This window comes from Lissotriton vulgaris, chromosome 2_1 (genome assembly GCF_964263255.1).
Source record: "Lissotriton vulgaris chromosome 2_1, aLisVul1.2, whole genome shotgun sequence".
Lineage (NCBI taxonomy): Eukaryota > Metazoa > Chordata > Amphibia > Caudata > Salamandridae > Lissotriton > Lissotriton vulgaris.
Window position 1 is genome coordinate 1,585,902,472 of NC_141687.1, and position 19,862 is coordinate 1,585,922,333.

A 19,862-nucleotide genomic window follows, 5' to 3' on the forward strand; every position below is an offset into this window, starting at 1 on the left:
CCGATGACTGCAAGGGATTTCCCTCCCTTGGTCGTTAGCCTAAATCTGGGGACGTAAAGCAGATTGGTTGTGGATGACCTAAGAGTTCGTTTCGGCTGGTAAAGTTTAAAATACTTCCTCAGGTACAGCGGGCCATGTTGGTGGTAGGATCTGTAGGTGATGGTAAGTACCTTAAAAAGGATGCGCTTATGCACCGGAAGCCAATGCAGTGCATCCAGTGCTGCCAATGCCGAGGACCTTCTGGGCAGTTTCAGGACAAGCCTGGCGGCTGCATGCTGGACCATTTGCAGTCTGTGCAGGGCCGATTTATTCAGTCCTGCGTACAGACTGTTACAATAGTCTAATCTGGAAATTATGAGCGCTACTGCCACTGTCCGCCTGGCACTCAGAGGAAGAAAATGGAAGAATTTCCTGAGGCTTTTAATAGTTCTAAAACAAGCCCCTGCTACTTCTTTGGCTTGTAGATTGAAGGACAAAGTGTTGTCGAACTTGATACCCAAGTTACAGGCAGCATTAATTGTCTTAGGAGGGGCTTCCACCATTTCCGGCCACCAGTCCTGTGGTGAGAAACAGTTATTGGGGCCGAAAGGGACGATCTCAGTTTTTGCTGAATTACATTTTAAGTGATTTTGAGTCATCCACTCAAATGTTGCTGATAGACACTCTTTCAGAGTTTGTTCAGCATTAGTTTTGGTTCTTATCAAGGGTGAGCACCAGTTGGGTGTCATCAGCATAGGCAATTGTACTGATGTTAAAGGTAGAAATAAGTTCCAACAGGGGTACCATATAAAGGTTGAATAGGGTTGGGCTCAAACTTGAGCCCTGCGGCACCCCAGAGGTCAGGAACTTTTCCTCAGAATGAAAATTGCCTAGCATGACAACCTGCCGCCTCTGCTCCAGATAGTTCTTAAGCCATTCGAACACGGTTCCTGCTATGCCAGCATTGGTCAGGCGATGTAAAAGGATAGCATGGGACACCGTGTCGAAGGCTGCAGATAGGTCTAATAGGATCAGGACAGCCATTTTGCCCTGATCCAAGGCAGCACGAATGGTTTCAGCTGATGATAGTAGATGTCATCAGTGATGTCACTGACCATGTCATGAATGATATGATATGTGACGCCATCAGCAATGCATTGTGGGGGTGCGAGTTAAAGTTAGCTGAACTAACTATAACACGGGAATTTCTATGGTTTTGTACGAGTGAAATGTCCAACTAACTGTAGCATGTTTGAAACATATGTTTTTTTCGGTGAATTTCTAAGGTTTTTTAAATTCTAATTTCTATCTATAACGTGCCTGAAACCTATGGAATTTCAATGTTTTTTTAATGCTAACTTCTAATTATAATGTTTATTGAACCTATATTTTTTTCCGACACCCAAGAAAGACACAACCCTCAGGACCTCCCCCCCACCCCCATAACCCCCCTCTCCCTACTACCACCTAGGCAGTGCAGAACAGGACAGCAAACCCTCCAAAAACTGCATGGTCTCTCAGCCATGTAATAGCTCAATCTTGGGAAATGTGGCAATCATTTTTTCAGTAAATTTGATTTTTTTTTTAAATACTTATTTCTAACATTAATGTTCCTGAGACCTATGTTTTTTTGTGAATTTCAAAGGTTATTTAAATACTAATTTATAATTATAATGTTCATAAAACCTATGTTTTTCTCAGTAACTGTGAAAAGAAATTGTTGATATTTTGTAACTTTATTATCCTAAAAATAGTTGTGATTTTTTCTATTTGTTATTTAAACGATATAATGTCTTCTTGTTTTTTAAAATATTAAACAACTACATAAATTATGAAAGGGAGCCCAGCTCAGAGCCACATCTGAAGACAAACACATGTTATATACCTACTGATCACGCAGCTACGACACCCAAGATCGCCACAACACCGGCCACCACCCCCAGGACCCCCCTCCCTCTACCACCAAGGCAGCGCAGAACAAGACAGCAAACTTTCCGAAAACGGTATGGCCCCTAAGCCACACAATACCTGAATATTGGGACAGGTATGAACAAATTATATGTGAAGGAAGTAATTCAACCATGAATAACAATGCACATAATGCAAAGTGTAGCGACGATATGCTGGACACATCTCAATATGCAGAACACACACCTCTCAATGTGCACAAATACTACTGGTGCTTGTAGTGTTGTGGACAGTGGACCCAACCATGTTACATCAAACACTAGGGAACATCTCAGTCATGTAGGTGTCGTCCCCCCCTGTGAGCATAAGCGTAACCGGAGTGGGCTGATCCGACGCACGCCATCTCAGCGTAGGAGTGTGAATAAATAGGCCGGGGATGTAGGTGTGGTTCACTTGTGGGAAGGCCAAAGAATCTGCCATGGCGGCAACCCTCACCCTGCCACGAGGCCACCGTCATGACCGCCAGCCTCCTCAGCTGATTGCTGGCTTCCCTCACACAGGCCGCCAGCGGCACAACCCCACGGACTTATGTCTGTACAAACTACCGCCTTCGATATACACTGCAGACAGCAAGGCTCACAATTCTGATTGAGTCTCAATTGCAGATGACGCAGTCCACTAGGCAACAGACATTGCTCAAGTGAGCAACACGTTGCTGTGGGCCCTTCCTGACTGCTGCCTCCAGCCTACACTGTGGTGAGTAGGGCTCACAATTCAGATCGAGTCGCGATTCAAAATGACTAAGTCCAGTAGGCAACAGACATTGCTTAAGTCAGCATGAAGTGGCTGTGTGCCCTTCCTCACCGCTGCATCCTGCCTCCACTGCTGTGAGTATGGCTAACAATTCAGAGCGACTCACGATTGCAGATGATGCAGTCCAATAGGCAAAAGACATTGTTACCTTACGGCCTGCCCGGACGACGGATCATCGGCACAGTAGATCCCACATGTGGAACTGTGTCCTGAATGACAGTGAACCCAAATCCATGGCAGTGACCACAGCACTAACTGTGTGGCTCAACTCAACGCCATGTGGCTGTGCGCCCATCCTGACCGCTGCCTCTGGCCGACACTGGAGTTAGCACGGTTCGCAAGTCAAGATTAGTAGCAATGCAAATTGTGTAAGAGATTGTAATCAGTTAAGAAGACCAAATGCTCCCAATCTGTGCAGCTCAAGTCAATGTCATGTGGCTGTGGGCGTTTGCTGACCGCTGCCTCCAGTCTACACTGTGGAAGACCTGCGACACGTGCTGTCACTGAACCTACACTACGCAGGCCAGTGGGGTCACCAATGTATGGACCCTTGCCCACCGCTACCTATGCCCTACACTGTGGAAGACAGCCAACACATTCTGCCACTAACCCTCTTCAACACAAGCCAATCCCATATGTGGAGCTGTGTCCTGAGTCCTGAATGGCAGTGACCCCAAATCCATTGCAGCGACCACAGCACTAGACTCCCTTCGATCAGTGAGGTGTATTTCCATATGGAAGACAGGTGACACGTTGTGCCACTAACCCTGTTCGACACAAGCCGGCGACACGTGGTGCCACTAACCCTGTACAACGCAAGCCACAACACATGGTACCACTAACCCTGTTCAACACAAGCCGGCGACACATGGTGCCACTAGCCCTGTTCAACACAAGCCGCGACACGCAGTGCCACTAACCCTGTTCAACAGTAGCCGCAACACGTGGTGCCAATAACCCTGTTCAACAGAAGCTAGAGACACATGGTGCCACAAACCCTATTCAACACAAGCCGACCCCACATGTGGAAGTGTGTCCTGATTCCTGAAGGGCAGTGACCCCAAGTCTGTGGCAGCGACCACAGCACCAGACTCCCTTCGATCAGTGAGGCATGTTTCCATATGCAAGGGGGGCCACACGTGGTGCCACTAACCCTGTTCAACATAAGCCAATCCCATATGTGGAGCTGTGTCCTGAGTCCTGAATGGCAGTGACCCCAAATCCATTGCAGCGACCACAGCACTAGACTCCCTTCGATCAGTGAGGTGTATTTCCATATGGAAGACAGGTGACACGTTGTGCCACTAACCCTGTTCGACACAAGCCGGCGACACGTGGTGCCACTAACCCTGTACAACGCAAGCCACAACACATGGTACCACTAACCCTGTTCAACACAAGCCGGCGACACATGGTGCCACTAGCCCTGTTCAACACAAGCCGCGACACGCAGTGCCACTAACCCTGTTCAACAGTAGCCGCAACACGTGGTGCCAATAACCCTGTTCAACAGAAGCTAGAGACACATGGTGCCACAAACCCTATTCAACACAAGCCGACCCCACATGTGGAAGTGTGTCCTGATTCCTGAAGGGCAGTGACCCCAAGTCTGTGGCAGCGACCACAGCACCAGACTCCCTTCGATCAGTGAGGCATGTTTCCATATGCAAGGGGGGCCACACGTGGTGCCACTAACCCTGTTCAACATAAGCCAATCCCACATGTGGAACTGTGTCCTGAGTCCTGAATGTCAGTGACCCCAACTTCATGGCAGCGACCACAGCACCAGACTCCCGTTGAATAGTAAAGCGCATTTGCATATGGAAGGCCGGCGACACGTGGTGCCACTGAACCTGTACTACGCAGGCTGGTGGGGCCACCAACCTATGCACGTGGCTGTGGGCCCTTGCTCAACGCTACCTCTTGCCTACACTGCGGTCAGCAGGGCTCATAATTCATATATAGTCGTGATTGCAGATGAAGCAGTCCAATAGACAAGAGACATTGCTCCAGTGTGACCCTTCCACACAAAGCATCATCACGAGCTCATACAACCTCAATACTTCTGGTGCCACTAACTGTGCACCTCAATTCAATGCCACGTGGCTACGGGCCCTTGCTGACTCCTTCCTCTGGCCTACACTGCAGTCATCAGAGCTCACAATTAAAATTAAGTCTTGAATCATTAAATATAGAGTCCGCTAGGCAAGTAACTATCACAGGCCTAAAACCTACATAATATCATTTTAGTATCCTTGCTTCGACAACTTTTTTTATATCAGTTATAGCTTTAGTAAAATCACCAAATTCATCTTCAAGTGCAAATGAACACTCGATTGGCAGTCTACACTGAGGGCAGCAGAGCTCGCAATTCGAATTTTGTACACTTGTGCCACTAACCCTGTTCAACACAAGCTGTGACATGTGGTGCCACTAACCCTGATCAACACAAGCCAGTGACACCTGGTGCCACTGAACTTGAACTACGCAGGCTGGTGGGGCCACCAACCTATGCATGTGGCTGTGGGCCCTTGCTCACCTCTACCTCTGGCCTGCACTGCGGTCAGCAGGGCTCACAATTCAGCTGGAGTCGCGATTACAGATGACGCAGTCCAGTAGACAAGAGACATTGCTCCAGTGCGCCCTGTCCGCACCATGCATCATCACAGGCTCATTCATCCTCAATGCTTCTGGTGCCACTTACTGTGCACCTCAACTAAATGCCACGTGGCTATGGGCCCTTGTTGACCGCTACATCTGGCCTACACTGCGGTCATCAGGGCTCACAATTAAAATTAAGTCTTTAAAATTAACACTTTCTTTCTTTCGCAGGGCTGGCCCATTAATGTATACATACCTACCAGAGCATGGGGCCTGAGCAGAAGTGGCCTCATTTGTTTTTAAGTCACCAGTGCAAACAAATGTGTGCATTTTTTTATCTCCCCCACCCCCACTTCTTTTAGGAAACATTTCTTTGAAGCAGTGTTTTGAGGAAAGGCAATATGCAAATGTGGGTCATTTTTTTAGCGTGCCCGGATCGATGTTGAATCCTAATCCAACCCTGCCATTACTAATTCTGTACTATCTTTTGGATGTGGGAGCTTGAGAATACCACTAGGCTGCGGCACATGGTTGAAGACAGAGCGGTGGCGTAAAAGGTGAGCTGTGATGATTTTGTACACAGTGTGCGCACTCAGTATCCCTCCTCATCTCTTCATAACTCTCTCCATCACACGCCTTCTATCTATCTCTTACACTGTTTGTCTCTTTCTCTCTCTCTTCCTCTATCTCTGTTTCACTCTCTCACTCTAAATCTCTTTCTCTGTTCCTCTGTCTCACACTATTTCCCTCTTTCTCTCTCTCTCTCTCTTCCTCTTTCTCTCACTATTTCTCTCTCTCTCTCACTGTTTCTCTCTCTTCGTCTTTCTCACTCTTTCTCTCTGTGTTCCTCTCACTTTCTTTCTTTCCTCTCTCTCTTCCACTCACTATTTTTCTCTTTTTCTCTCCCTTCCTCTCTCCTTTCATGGACGCATGACAGACAATCTTAGGGGAACATCCTTTACAACAGAAATTTTACAATGGGGTACCGTTACCATGCAGGTTTTACAACGAAAGTCGTAACAACGACTTGCGCTGGAGGGCGTTGTAGGATAGGGAATAGTTTAATTTACTATCCAAAACCTTCCCTACTATCCACGGGGACTGGAGTTGGAATAGTAACTTAAACTATTCCACTATCAAGCGCCCCAACGCAAGTTGTTGTAACAACTTGTGTTGTAAAACCTGCGTGGTAACGGTACACGTGGTAATACCACGCGTTGTACCGCCATACATCCCAATTTTTATCTAACAGGCTGTGAATCACGAATCAACGTTCACCCCCCAACACCACCAAAGCTGAATGCACGGAAAATCTTGATGCATGGCCATCCAGACAATCAACACCCAATCTGAATTGCGAGTTCAGATAGACCGCATGTACGCAACGGCTGAGGAGGTTGCTTCGGCATGTAGTGGGCCCTCTCACATACACGCCAGTGGCGGAAGTTGAGCTGGGAGTCTTCTTTTCGCAGAGGCGGGCAGTCACCTCTGGGCGGTGGGAGTGGATAGTGTGCAGCAGTCTGTGCGCAGGAGAGCACACAGACACCGCCAAGCAGTGGGAGTGGATGGGGTACACCACCCTTACTGCACATTATTAAAAAAAAGAATTACACGTGTTCAGTTGTATGTACTCTGCAATTACTAATTCTATACCATTTTTCAGATCACTAAACTTGAGGGCCGCACTATCTCTTGGCACATGGTTGGAGACACACTGGTGGCACAAAGGTGAGCTGTAAAGATTTTCTCCAGCCTCAACACTACCTCTCCATCTCTTCCTTTCTCTCTCTCACGCTTTCTATTTTTCTCTGTCTCATTGTTTCTTTCTCTCTTCCTCTCTCTCACTCTTTATCTCTTACTTCCTCTCTCTCACACTGTTTCTCTTTTTATCTCTCTCTTCCTGTCTCTCACAATGTTTCTCTCGTTGTCTTCCTCTCTGTCACACTCTTTCTCTCTTTGGCTGGCTTCCTCTCCCTCACTCTTTCTCTCTTCCTCTCTCACTGGCTCTCTCTCTCTTCCTCTGTCTCACTCTTTCTCTCTCTCTTCCTCTCTTCCTCTCTCTCACTCTTTCTCTCTCTCTTCCTCTCTCTCACTCTTTCTCTCTTCCTCTCTCACTCTTTCTCTCTCTCTCTTCCTCTCTTTCACTCTTTCTCTCTCTCAAACTTTCCCTCTCTTTTCCTCTCTCTTACTCTTTCTCTCTCTTCCTCTTTCACACTGATTCTCTCTTTCTCTCTTCCTCATACCGCACTCTTTCTAACTCTTTCCCAGTCTTCCTCTCTCTCACACTGTTTCTCTTCCTTGTACCTCACTCTTTCTCTCATCCTCGCTCTCACTCTTTCTCTCTCTAGCTTCCTCTCTCTCACATTGTTTCTCTTTCTCTCTTCCTTGTATCCTACTCTTTCTCTCTCTCACTCTTTCCCTCCTTATATTTCAGATCATTAAACTTGAGCTCTGCACTATCTCCCGGCACGTGGCTGGAGACACACTGGTGGCAAAAAGGTGTGCTGCAAAGATTTTTCCAGTCTCAACAATCCCTCTCCATCTGTTCCTTTATCTCTCTCACACTTTCTCCTTTTCTCTGTCTCATTCTTTCTTTCTCTCCTCCTCTCTCACACTCTTTATCTCTCTCTTCCTCTCTCCGACTGTTTCTCTCTGTATCTCTTCTCTTCCGGTCTCTCACACTGATTCTCTCATTGTTCTCCTCTTTGTCTCACTATTTCTCTCTTTGGTTGGCTTCCTCTCTCTCACTCTTTCTCTCTCTTCCTCTCTCTCACTTCTTCTCGCTTTCTTCCTCGCTCTCACTCTTTCTCTCTCATCCTTTCTCTCACACTGATTCTCTCTTTCTCTCTTCCTCGTATCTCATTCTTTCTCTATCTTCCTCTCTCACAGACTGTTTCTCTCTTCCTTGTAGATCACTCTTTCTCTCTTTCTCTCTTCTTCTCTTTCACTCTTTCTCTCTCTGTGTTCCTCTCTCTCACACTGTTTCTCTTCCTCTCTTCCTTGTATCTTACTCTATCTCTCTCTCACTATTTCTCTCTTTCTCTGTCTTCCTCTCTCTCACTCTTTCTTTCTTCCTCTTCCTCTCTCTCTCTCACTCTTTCTCTCTCTATCTCTTTTGCTAGAGGCATGATGCACCATCTAATCTTTCTTTTGAATTGCAGGCTGTGAATCAAAATGGACTAGCGGTGACATGCCATAGCTGTACATAGTTTTATTTGTTGTTGTTTTGTTTAAATAAAATGTTTTATATGTAAATCTATACATGACTATGATTCTTATTTGTCCAACTGCACAGGGACACTTCTGGGTCCAGGAAGGTTGTTGGGGGTATGCTGGTGATTTGGGAAGAGGGTGTGTTACCTGCCAATGTGGGGAGATATAGCGTGAAAGGGGTGTCTCTCAGAGAAAGAACTCCGATATGTTTTCAGAAATGCCTCGGACAGATGCCAGCTGACGTACTGAATCATAAAATGGCTTTTCAATACTCATGCAGTGTGACTTATTAACAGTTCACACCCAGGCTCGCAGAGGGACAGCTGAGGCCCAAGGACTCGACTTGCAGAGGGAGGACCACGGGCTGTCCGCTCACAAATGAACAGCAGCGTAGTACCTCGCAGAAGTAGAGGCACAGCAGCGTAGTAGCTCGCAAAGGTAGAGAGCTGCGAGACAATGCACAGGCTTCTAAAGGCATAGCTACGAAGTGGTGATGTTGGACGGAGGGAGCATGAAGGGGGTATCTTGCAGAGAGAGACCTGCGGTGTATTTCCTTTCTTGACTTCACAGATACAACTGCAGCCCCGAGAAGTCCCACCGGAACAGCTGCGAGCCCACCACTAGCTCGAAGAGGCAGAATTGCGGGCCCAATAAGGTTGTTGGGGTATGCTGGTGATATGGGAGCAGGGTGAGTTACCTACGGATGTGGGGAGAACCAGCGTGAAAGGGGTATCTCTCACAGACAGAGCTCCAGTATATTTTCAGAGTTGCTTCGGACAGATGCGAGCTGACGGACTCAATCACAAAATGGCTTTTCAATGCTCATATAGTGTGACTTATCAACAGTTCGCACCCTGTCTCGCAAAGGGACACCTGCGCCCTACAGCAATGTACTAGCTTACAAACTTAGAGAGATGGGAGGGACTAACGGGCTTCTAAAGCCATAGCCACGACCTATAGATATCAGGAGAGGCAGCGTGAAAGGCATATCTCACACAGATGCCAGGGTTGCCTCGCAGAGGTAAAACTGCGGACCCAATGGCTTCTACAGGGAGACATGCGAGCTAACGGAGTAAATCACAAAATGGCTGATCCAAGCACTACATTTGTTCAAAATTTTGTGTAATTCCATTCTTCTCTCCTGCCTGATACAGTGTATCCAAGTCCGTCTCGATACTGCTGAGCCGCTCACCTCACATCTCCTCGTAGATCAGGCTCAGGCTCAGGCTCGGTAGCAGTTAATCTCTTTACAGACAGGGCACGCCGGTAGTGGAATTAACAGGGATTCAATGCCGATCCTGAAAATGCAGCGCCCAGCAGCAAGCAGCCCGCCAAACTGCAGCAGTAGCCATCGAACTGTAATTCCATTCAGCAGTTTCTGCTGTAGCCTTGCGCAAAGTTTCCTATGGGAAAATGATTTTTCGAGTCTTATGAACCAAGCTCTACCTTCCTGCCAAATATAGGGTAATTACGTTCAGCACTTCGGGCTGTAGCTCATCGAAAAATTTCCTATAGAAATTAACATAGGGGAAAACGTGTTTTGGGACCCCCTTTTTTCTCAGCCCCCCCTTCACGAATCACCCCCAAACTTTCAGTTAGGAATCTGTCTTAAGTCTGTCTTAAGTCTGTCTGAAGCTTGTCTTAAGACAAACTTAAGACAAAATCCTAATTTCTGTGAATACCAAAAGTAGTACGTTTAGGATTTTGTCTTAAGTTAGTTCTGTGAATCGGCCCCATTGACTTTAAGTTAAGACTGTCTTGTTAAAACCACAGCTATCACTGGGTTGAGCACAGGTTTAATTACTTTTTTGATTCACCCTAACACGGATCGTGATTATTATTTGAGGTGAGTTCTAACCCCCCTCAACTAATACCCCAGTTTCTTACAAATATTTGTTTTTAATTGAAAAAGAAATAGCTATTTTTTATCAAAGTAATGTAAATCTATTTATTAATAGCAGGATTTTCCAAGGTAGAGCAGGCCAATTCAGGTGCAAGGAAATCTCCCACTACTCTAAATGTGGCTGAGGTCTATTCATCCCAGCCCTGACTTAACCCCCATCAGTGGCTGTCTGAAGAGAACGCACATCCTCAGCCCCTGTCACTTAAAGCCAGACAGTCAATGCACAACCTAGCAAAGGCACATAGGATGACTAAGCAAGAAAATTCCTACTTTCTAAAAGTGGTATTTTCAAACAGAGAACATAAAAAATTGCATTTCTACTTTATAAATTAAGGCATACTAAACTCCATTTCTTGATTTTGTCCACATGGAAAGAAATATACTTGTAAAATGTAACAGAGCATTTCCCTTTCTATTAGATAGCCTTTTGACAGTGAAAAATTAGGACATGTCACACACACCAAGACACGCCCTGCTTTTCACATACACTGCACCCTGCCCATAGGGGTACCTTGGGCCTACGTAGGGGTGACTCACATGTAATAAAAGGGAAGTGGGTGCACTTGCCAAGTCGACATGGCAGTAAATACTGCACAGAGGCACTCCAGTGGCAAGTCTGAAAACCCTTTGAAAGGCCGCTCAAGTCTGTGGCACAATCAGTGCTGCAGGCCCACTAGCAGCATTTGATCTACATGCCGGCACTCTCAGTGCACTTTACTAGGGACTTACCAGTAACTCAAATAGGCCAATCATGGAAACACCAATCCGTAATACAATTTACAATAGGAACACTTGCAATTTAACACTGGACAGCAGTAAGAAAGTGCTCAGAGATACTAAACCAGTAAAAACAGAATCAAAACCAGAAGGTCAGAAAGCAAAAAGACTGGGGAAACACGACAAAAGATGCCAGGTCTAACAACGACCATATCAAAGGCAAAAGAGGCCCAGCCCAGCCTGCTCCATGCTTCAGCAGGCATGGACAGGCCCGCTCATGCCCCGGGATTTTCATGGGCAGAACCTGGTGTGCATCCCACGATGAGGACTGATAAGGTGTATTTTATGGCGTAATGTTCCTGTGTTGTTGTAAGCAGATGACACCATCCTGTTATCGAGGACACCCACTGGCCTGCAGAAATTGATAAATGCATTTGGTGACATTATTGAAGTTAGAAAAATTAAAATTAACAGGACTAAAGCATACACAATGGTTTGTGGGAAATAGGTGCAGAAGTGCATGATGTTTTATATTGGGGGCTCACTAATTGGGAGAGTAAACTAATTTTCTTTTCTATGGGTTTTATTTACCAGTAACAGCGTATGGTCTCAACAGATTTTAAATGCCTATTTCAAGATAAGTGGAATTTGTGAAGTAGTGTTCAGGTTCTCTCACAAACTAGGTAATCTCCCAGTCAAAGAAATGATTGTTATATATAAAGTGAGAAGGTTGTCAACGTCTACAACTTCAACATTTGCGGAGACCTATGGGGTTATCCACCTAGTAATTCTCTTCATGTTATAGCGAATTCCTTCCTTAGACATTTGTTGAGTACACCAGCCTCTGCATCATCTTTTATTGTCTATAAGAAGGGTGGGTTGCACTTTTTGGAAGACTCGAATTCATTGAAACCACTAATATGTGTTCTGTTTGGACAAAAGCTGAAACAAGTTTTAATAAATCTGTTAGTTTAGCTTTCTTGACTCTAGATTGCATTCCTAAAATTCTTTGGCTTTTCTATATTAATGAATTCTTTAAATTGCTGTTCAATATACCAGTATTCCAAGACACCCATATAACTTCATCCTTTGGTAAGACTGTAATTAAAGCTTCCTTTTTAAATTATAGTCAGCAATGTAGAATGCATATAGAATCTAGGAAGCCTACAGTTGTATATATATGCTGAGTGATTTGCAGGAGGGATTTCAACTTTATTTTTACAGGTTAACTAATACCCAGCATTGTTTTGTCTTAACCAAATTAAGGCTAGGCATAATACACCTTTTGGTGCGCCCCTGAAATGAAAAAAAACAACCACCAGACATGATTTATTGCCCCTGTGATGGTCTCCTTAAGCAAAGCACACAGAACTTTATGGCATTTTGTGGTTTCCATGTGCAGGAGATATTATCTCAAACTGATTTTGCTTGCACAGAATATAAAAATGTGCCCTACAATATTTACTTGCACGTGGGAACTCGACTGTATGTTTTAACACTGCACTCTTTTTATGGGGAGCAATACAGCTCAGGAAAAGTATTATATTGCAGCGGGTAATATATGTACTGTTTTCATTTTTTATTAAGGTGTGTTTTATATTTTATATTTATTGATGATGTGTTTTATGTCAATTTATGGCCACCATGATGGTGCCGAATAAAGATTTTGAATTGAATTGAAAGAACATTTTCAAAATATCTTCCTGGGTTGTTGCACACATGTCCAGTGGGGAACATCCATTACCACGCGGTTTTTACACCGCACTACCATTACAATGCGGGCGCTCTAGGCTAAGGAATAGTAGATTTACTATTCCAACACCTTCCCTACTGTACGTAGGCTGGTGTTGGAATAGTAAATCGTACTATTCCTAAGTCCAGCACCCTGCAGCGCAAGTCGTGGTAACGACTTGCGTTGTAAAGCCCGCGTTGAAATGGCACGCGGGGTAAAAGCCTGCGTTGTATTGACATACAACCTGTCCAGTTTCAAACTAATATGGTTAACACAGATTTACAATTGTTTCCCACCATCAAGAAGAGGGTAACATGTTTATTCCCCCTTCTCAATATACGTTAAAAGTATTTCTTAGTAATTGTTGTTCTTCCTTTATTTGACTGCTCGCTTGTGTTAGTTTCTTGGATAGGTGTTTTTATAAAACATGCACCTTGCTTTGAGTTAGTCCATTGTGCCTAGGAATTATCCTATCTGTTTGACATGGCCCTCTCTGCAAGGTAAGTGGCTTTATCTAAAATAAAATGTAATTTAACTTATCCCGTTGTATATCGACTTCCCCAACTGGCATCCCAACCCGTACTCACCCGCGTCACGCCCCACCACCACACCACTGACCATGTCATGAGTGATGTAATATGTGACGTCATCAGCAGTGCATTGCAGGCGCGCAAGTTATGGTGAGTCCAACTAACTATAACGTGGAATTTCAATGGTTTTATGTCAGTAAAATTTCCAGCTAACTATAACTGGTGTGAAACCTATGGTTTTTTCAGTGAATTTAGTAGGTTTTTTAAATGCTAATTCCTAACTATAACTGGTGTGAAACCTATGGTTTATATTTGTTCTAATAACCGACAAATATTTTTAACCTGAAAGAACTATCAGGGGATTGTCTGTTACATGTAATTGAATCGACCTCAATGTAAACTCAATAAAAATCGCAAGTAATTATATTCCGAGTCAACGTTAACGTATTGAATGAAAGTCGATGCGGCCAGACTAGGATGAGACGCACCAAAGCAGAAAAAAAATGGACTGAAAATTCTAAAACCACCATGTTCTGTCACTAAGTCGAAGGCTGCAAACACATTACTTCAAATCAGCCCGCGGCTGTACCACTAACTACACAGTCAAACGTCTGCGACAAAGTTCACCAAATGCCTGGCTCGGGACCTCACGTCTCCCCCCTGTTGCTAAGGGCTTTCAATCAGCCGCAAAACTATGCCCCTCACATGCCTCCCTCCCCTGTCGCTAAGGGCTTTTAATCGGCTGCAAAACTATGTGAACACCCCATGCAAAACCAAATAAAATGCAATCAAATTGCACCATTACTTGATCTGAGGCCTTATTGAAAACAATTTTGCTGCCTAGAAATTAATAAGCATTTTAAATATGAGGAGGATGCGTGTGGGAAACTTGTGTGTTCTATAGAAGGGTAAGAGGCAAGGCTTTCACTTCTCTTATTTGAGAGCAAGCCTCCGCCTAAAGTGGAGGCCGCTTTGCTACAAAGGAGGTCCAAGCAGTGAACAAATCCAGCAATTGAACAATTTAAACAAATACATTTCCCATTACTGACTTCAAGGAAGTTGTTTCATCCGCGTCATTTACAGAATGGGTTCATGTCAGTTGTGCAACGATGCCTTTAAATCGTCCCACTCTATATTCAGTTGAAAGTTGGTTGTCGCTTTGTAATTTTCTCTTCTGCATTATGTTGTAAAATTGATTTCGTTTGGCTCTGTGTGAAATAAAACTATCTGACAGCGCTTATATGTTTCATTTCGAACTAATAATACAAAATTGTAAGCTATTAATCAAACTCACTTGTTTTGCAGTTGTGTTCGTCAGAACCGTCAGCGCAGTCGTCAAACCCATCACACTCGAGCTCTGCGGCGATGCATTTCTTATCTCCGCACGTAAACTCATCCTTTTTACACGGTCTTGGTTTATATCTTGTTGCGGCTAGAACATTTAAGAAAACATTGCAATTTTAGCATTTCACGCATATTTCAGAGGGAAAAAACTCAGAAATTACCAAGAAACACTTAAGCCTCTAAAATATTGAAAATTATCTTTTCTGATTGCTAGAACCGAACCATGTACATTATCGGTTAAAATGTATTTCAAGGTCAATAAAGTAATTGTAATTGAGGCCTCTTTATCTCATGGTCGGACCGTCTATATTCCACTTACCACAGAGATCTTCGTCTGAGTTATCACCACAATCATCTATTTCATTGCAGATCTGCTCAGGGCGCAGACACACTCTGTTGTTTTTACATCTGAATGACCTTGTTGGCGGACACGGAAACTTCACTTTGAAATAAAACCAAGAAAGGGGCAATTAACACAGAGAAAAGTAATCAATGTAGGTTTCAGATAAGAGTAGGTGCTGTCTATTGTTAATGACATCTTCATAAAATGAGTATAGTTACATTCAAATCGGAATTGCTCAATAATTAGAAAACTATATTTTGTATCACATGACATAGTATAAACAGAGCTCGAGTCAAGTAGACGCGGGTACGCCATCTACCCACTCATTGCAGAGGGTTGGACACCGTCTACCCTGTTGGAAAGATGGCCGCTTTCAGTGCAGTGCCAGTTTCTTTCCTAATTCTCCCAGAATTCACAGAAATAAGATGAACTCGTCCGGGTGTTTTTTCTGTCACGGGACACTGTCAGCAGTGCAAGCACATTGTCTGCTTTAGATCTGAGCAGCAACATGCAGACAGGGAAGGGGGGCATCAGATTCCAGCTTCGCCCATAACAAAAGCCGAAGTTAATGGGTCATTAGGCCTTTTTTTGTTGGGTTATCTTGGCTGGGAGCTAAAGGGAGCCTCACACCTTGATGCAATGGACGGGAAAAAAAGCTCGCATCTTATCACTTCACAGGTATTAAAGAGAGAAATTCTTTTGACTTTGCCCAGTCCCTGCATATTAAGAGCTATGTAACCACTCTACGAATGTTTGGTGTGTTGGTCTCCCCAGTATTTACACAAATAAAAATGTAAATACCACTATTTACTTCTATTTCTTTTACTGCACTTTAGCACAATTCATCCGAATGCAGGGTGTCAGAGTGCTTTACATCGCACTACAGTTTTTACGTTAACAATAAATCATATGTGCGTACATCAATATAAAGGATGTCTAACATAAGACGTGAGGTTTACAAGTTGTCGGAGCCACACGTCCATCATAACTCACTGTTATATTAGAAGGAATTACGTTTATGAACTGCAAGTACCAAAAAGATCTCTTTCTTGAAACTGTAGCACACTAAACCATTCACATAAAATAAAAATCTGCCATCTGTGTGTTACATGCGCTCTGCAGGAGACATATTAACCCTCTATGCTACTTTAATTCAAAACTAGGACTGGCAAAACGCAGATCTCTCCAGCAAATAAGTCAACTTCCAGAGTTACATTACCATTATTATTTTTATTATTTCCTGAGATTTAGCTACCACACAAAGATCTCTGTAGCAGGTGCCTTAACACCATAAGTCATTTTAAAATACAGAAAGTGCAACCAATTAAGCAGCACATATTTACTGCAACTTTTCTCTTTGTTGCCAATTTCTTTGTAGCAGGGTTTATAAAAAATAACTGAATGAGATGAGGTTCAGATTTTGCGTCAGGGTTACGTCAATATTTTGGCATAACCCCAATGCTAAATCTAGTTTGCTAAATATTGTAATACTCTCAAATGTACTCATGATAGTCCTGCTAAATGTATGTGAGGTATTTATATCTGACATCACTTTGTGTGAGTTCATGGGTTGTGATGCCAATTCCTGTGATGCTGCATGGGATGTGATGTCTCTTCCTGTGATGACACTTCCTGTGATGTCACACGAGGTGATGTTGCACCCATTCTGCATATCTTGGTGAGTCCCCCCACTTCTTTTTTAGGACTTGAGCACTGAGTGTAAATGATTATTGAATATGAGTCAATGTTCATCACATGCTAGATCAGTGTGTTTCACCTGATGAATGCCATTGTTTGGCGTATTACATGAACATCTGTCCTCAGGAGCACATTGGTATAGCATTAGAATGTAGGACTGAGAACAGGTGTGACCTCACTGAGCAGCAGTGTCATCTGTCATTGTGGAATAGTGTGTTACTGATGACTGACCGTTACGAGGGGAGTAGTTCCACGCTGCCCCCAAAGGCTGGTCCAGGGGTAATTTGGCCCAAATACAGGAAGTATGACACCTGCTGCACGTCCTGTTGTCACGTCTATCGAGTGTTGAGGCAGAATATATTCTTAAACTTTCTCCGAAGTTGCATAGGCTCTGCTAATGGGATGCTCACATGCAAATGAGCACATTCCCTTCTTTAAAAAAGCCAGAATTATGTCTTTGCCTGTGCAGTTTATATGAAAGGGCTGCAATGTCCTCTATGTAAATTAAAGTTTTGCAGAAATAAGACAAATTAGCATAATCAAATAATTTCCCCATTTTGCAAAGAATAGACCACTACTATATTGCTGGGGTTGAAGTAAAATAGCTGCTATTTTTTTCTTTCTGTAGGCCTCAAAGGTAGGTAGTATGCAATAAAACCCAATTAAATTCCAGAATCCACACAACTTCACCATTTTGATAATCCAGTTCTGACATCATAATTTCCGCACAAAGTAAATAATCATATCTCCTCTGATGCAAGACATGCCTATTCCTCAAGTGACTGAGAAAAAATGGATACCACACTGTATTCCAATGAGCTCCCTGTAAGTACGTTATGCTAAAGAAAATTTAAAAGTGCTACAGTCTGCGTGTTTGTGCCGGGATGTAAAATACAAGTTATGAAGTACAAATGAATTCTTTAAAGAGAGAACATCAAATATAGCATAGAGCTATATCGATTGTTTAAGGCCCTGAAACCGAGTTATAGGCCTGATCCGCAGGCTAGATAGAGATGGCCTTCAACAACTGGTATAGCCCGAGGCAGAAGGGCAATACGGAAATTAGGGCCTTGTAGGTGTGGATCAACATCTTGAATTGACATCTCTTCTGTACGGTGGCCAGTGGAGTTTCCAGGGGTGAGGTGTGTTGTGGGTCCATTGGAGATGGTGAAGGTTGAGTTTAACACTGTAGTTCTGAATGATCTGAAGTCTCTTCAGGAGGTGGATGCTGATTCCTCCATAGAGTGCGTTGTCATAGTCAGATGACTGGTGATTAGGACCTAGGTGATGTTGCGTCTGGTGTTGATGGGGAGCCACTAGAATATTTTCCGTAGCATGCGACGTGTGAGGAAGCAGGCAGAGAAGACTATGTTGGTCTGGGACTTCATGGATAGCTTTCTGTCCAGTATTAGGCAGAAGTTTCTTGCATGGTCAGTCGGAATGGGTGAGGGCCTTAGTTCGGCTGGCCACTATAAGTCATTCCATGGAGAATGGCCTTTTCTAGGACTTTGGTGGGGAAGGGGAGCAGCGAGATGAGACAGTAGCTTTTGAGGTCACTGGGGTCAGGAGTAGGTTTCTCGAGAAAGGGCTTTTACTTCTGTGGGTATCCATCCTTCTGGGAAAGTGGCTGAGATGAGAAAGGCATTGAAGAGGGTAGTCAGCTTACTGCTGATCCTTTTGGTTTTGAGGATGAAGATGTGGTGTGGACAGGGTCTGTAGGGGCTTTGGAGGGGACAGAGTTTATGATGGCTGTGGTGTCCAATGGGGTAAACTGGTCCTAGTTGGTAACTAGGTGTCAGGGGTAACTTTTGTGGGTGCGTGGTGAAAGAAGTTGAAGGGAGTGGGTCAGGGTTCAAAGTTTTTGTAGATGGTGTAGATCTTGTCATGGAAGAAGTCTACCATGGAGTAACATGTGGCCTGTTCAGTAGATCTTCTATATCTAGTGTGTCTGATGGGGACTATGCTGTCTGGGGTCCAGGTGTTAAAGTTTCTGACAGCCTGGTCGAGGTTTGGGCGATGTTTCCAGATGGGAAGTGTTGAGGGCATTGGACCACTGGCTCTCTGATACTTTGGGTCCCCTGCAGTGGGGGGCGCTGGGAAGCTTGGGGGTGGTGGCGGGGGCTGGTGATGCTGAAGTGGTTGATGATGTGTTCTGTCCAAGTGAGCTTGGAGACATTGTTGAAGTTGACTCTGTTGCGAAGATAGGGTCAAGTCTGTGTCCTGCGATGTGAGTGGGGCTTGTGGCTAGTTGGGTGAGTCTGATGTTGTGCATTCTTTCAAGGAGATTGGTAGTGTTGGCGTCCTTGAAGTCGTTGTAGTGGAAGTTAGGATCTCTGAGGAAGATGTAGTCCTTGGAGTCTATTTCAAGCAGGTCTATGAAGTTCGCAATGATGTTGCAGAAGTTGGGGTGCCCCTTATGGTGAATCATCTGTCTTTTTGGGTTTGAAATTGAGGTATTCCATGATTGGGGTGGCGTTGTCTCTGGTGGTGGTGCAATGGATGGTGTCTCTGTGGATGATGAGGGTTAGGCCTCCATATTTGTTAGACCGGTCCTGTTGTGCTATCTTCTAGCCATCGGGTGCTGCTGAGGCGATGTCAGGAGCAGATGCTGGGGGGAAGCCAGGTATCGGTGAGGAAAATGACATCGGGTGAGTCTTGTGATGGTGCCCCTGCTTTGCTGGCATGCTTGCAGAGTGATCATGTGTTAATCACTCTAATCACTCTGTGTGGTTGGTGGGGGGTGCTTGTTGTGGTGACAGGTCCAATAGTAATGCAAGAGAAGAGGCAGAGAGGCAGTGCAGGCAAGAGAAAGCTACTACTGTGGGGTGCAGCATTGTTCAGCAACAGTTGTTGTTGCAGTGACCGATGTTCAGGGCTCAAAGTTCAGCAGTGTGGTAGCTGCACGGGGTAAGAGATCCAGGGTTCCTGATGCTGGGCGAGGGTCAGGCACTGACTGGCGCAGACGAGCTTGCCTTTTGTGAGTCAGGGCCACGCCCCCTGTGCTCAGCCAAACTGCGTCCTCCATTACGTAGGTTCAAGGAGTTAGGAGGGGCACTGGGTGTTGGGGAGGGATTGGCCGTA

The 19,862-nt window shown here is 44.6% G+C and overlaps 1 protein-coding gene across 1 annotated transcript in view; it reads right to left on the reverse strand.

Annotated features, from left to right (window-relative positions):
- LRP1B (LDL receptor related protein 1B) overlaps window positions 1-19,862 on the reverse strand; it is a 3,669,685-nt gene that overhangs the window by 346,447 nt on the left and 3,303,376 nt on the right. Inside the window, exons 74-75 of the mRNA XM_086955170.1 lie at window positions 15,060-15,182; window positions 14,691-14,828 (exon numbers count right to left, since the gene is read on the reverse strand). Of these exons, the coding sequence (XP_086811296.1) occupies window positions 14,691-14,828; window positions 15,060-15,182 (261 nt within the window). The remainder of the gene's footprint in view (window positions 1-14,690; window positions 14,829-15,059; window positions 15,183-19,862) is intronic.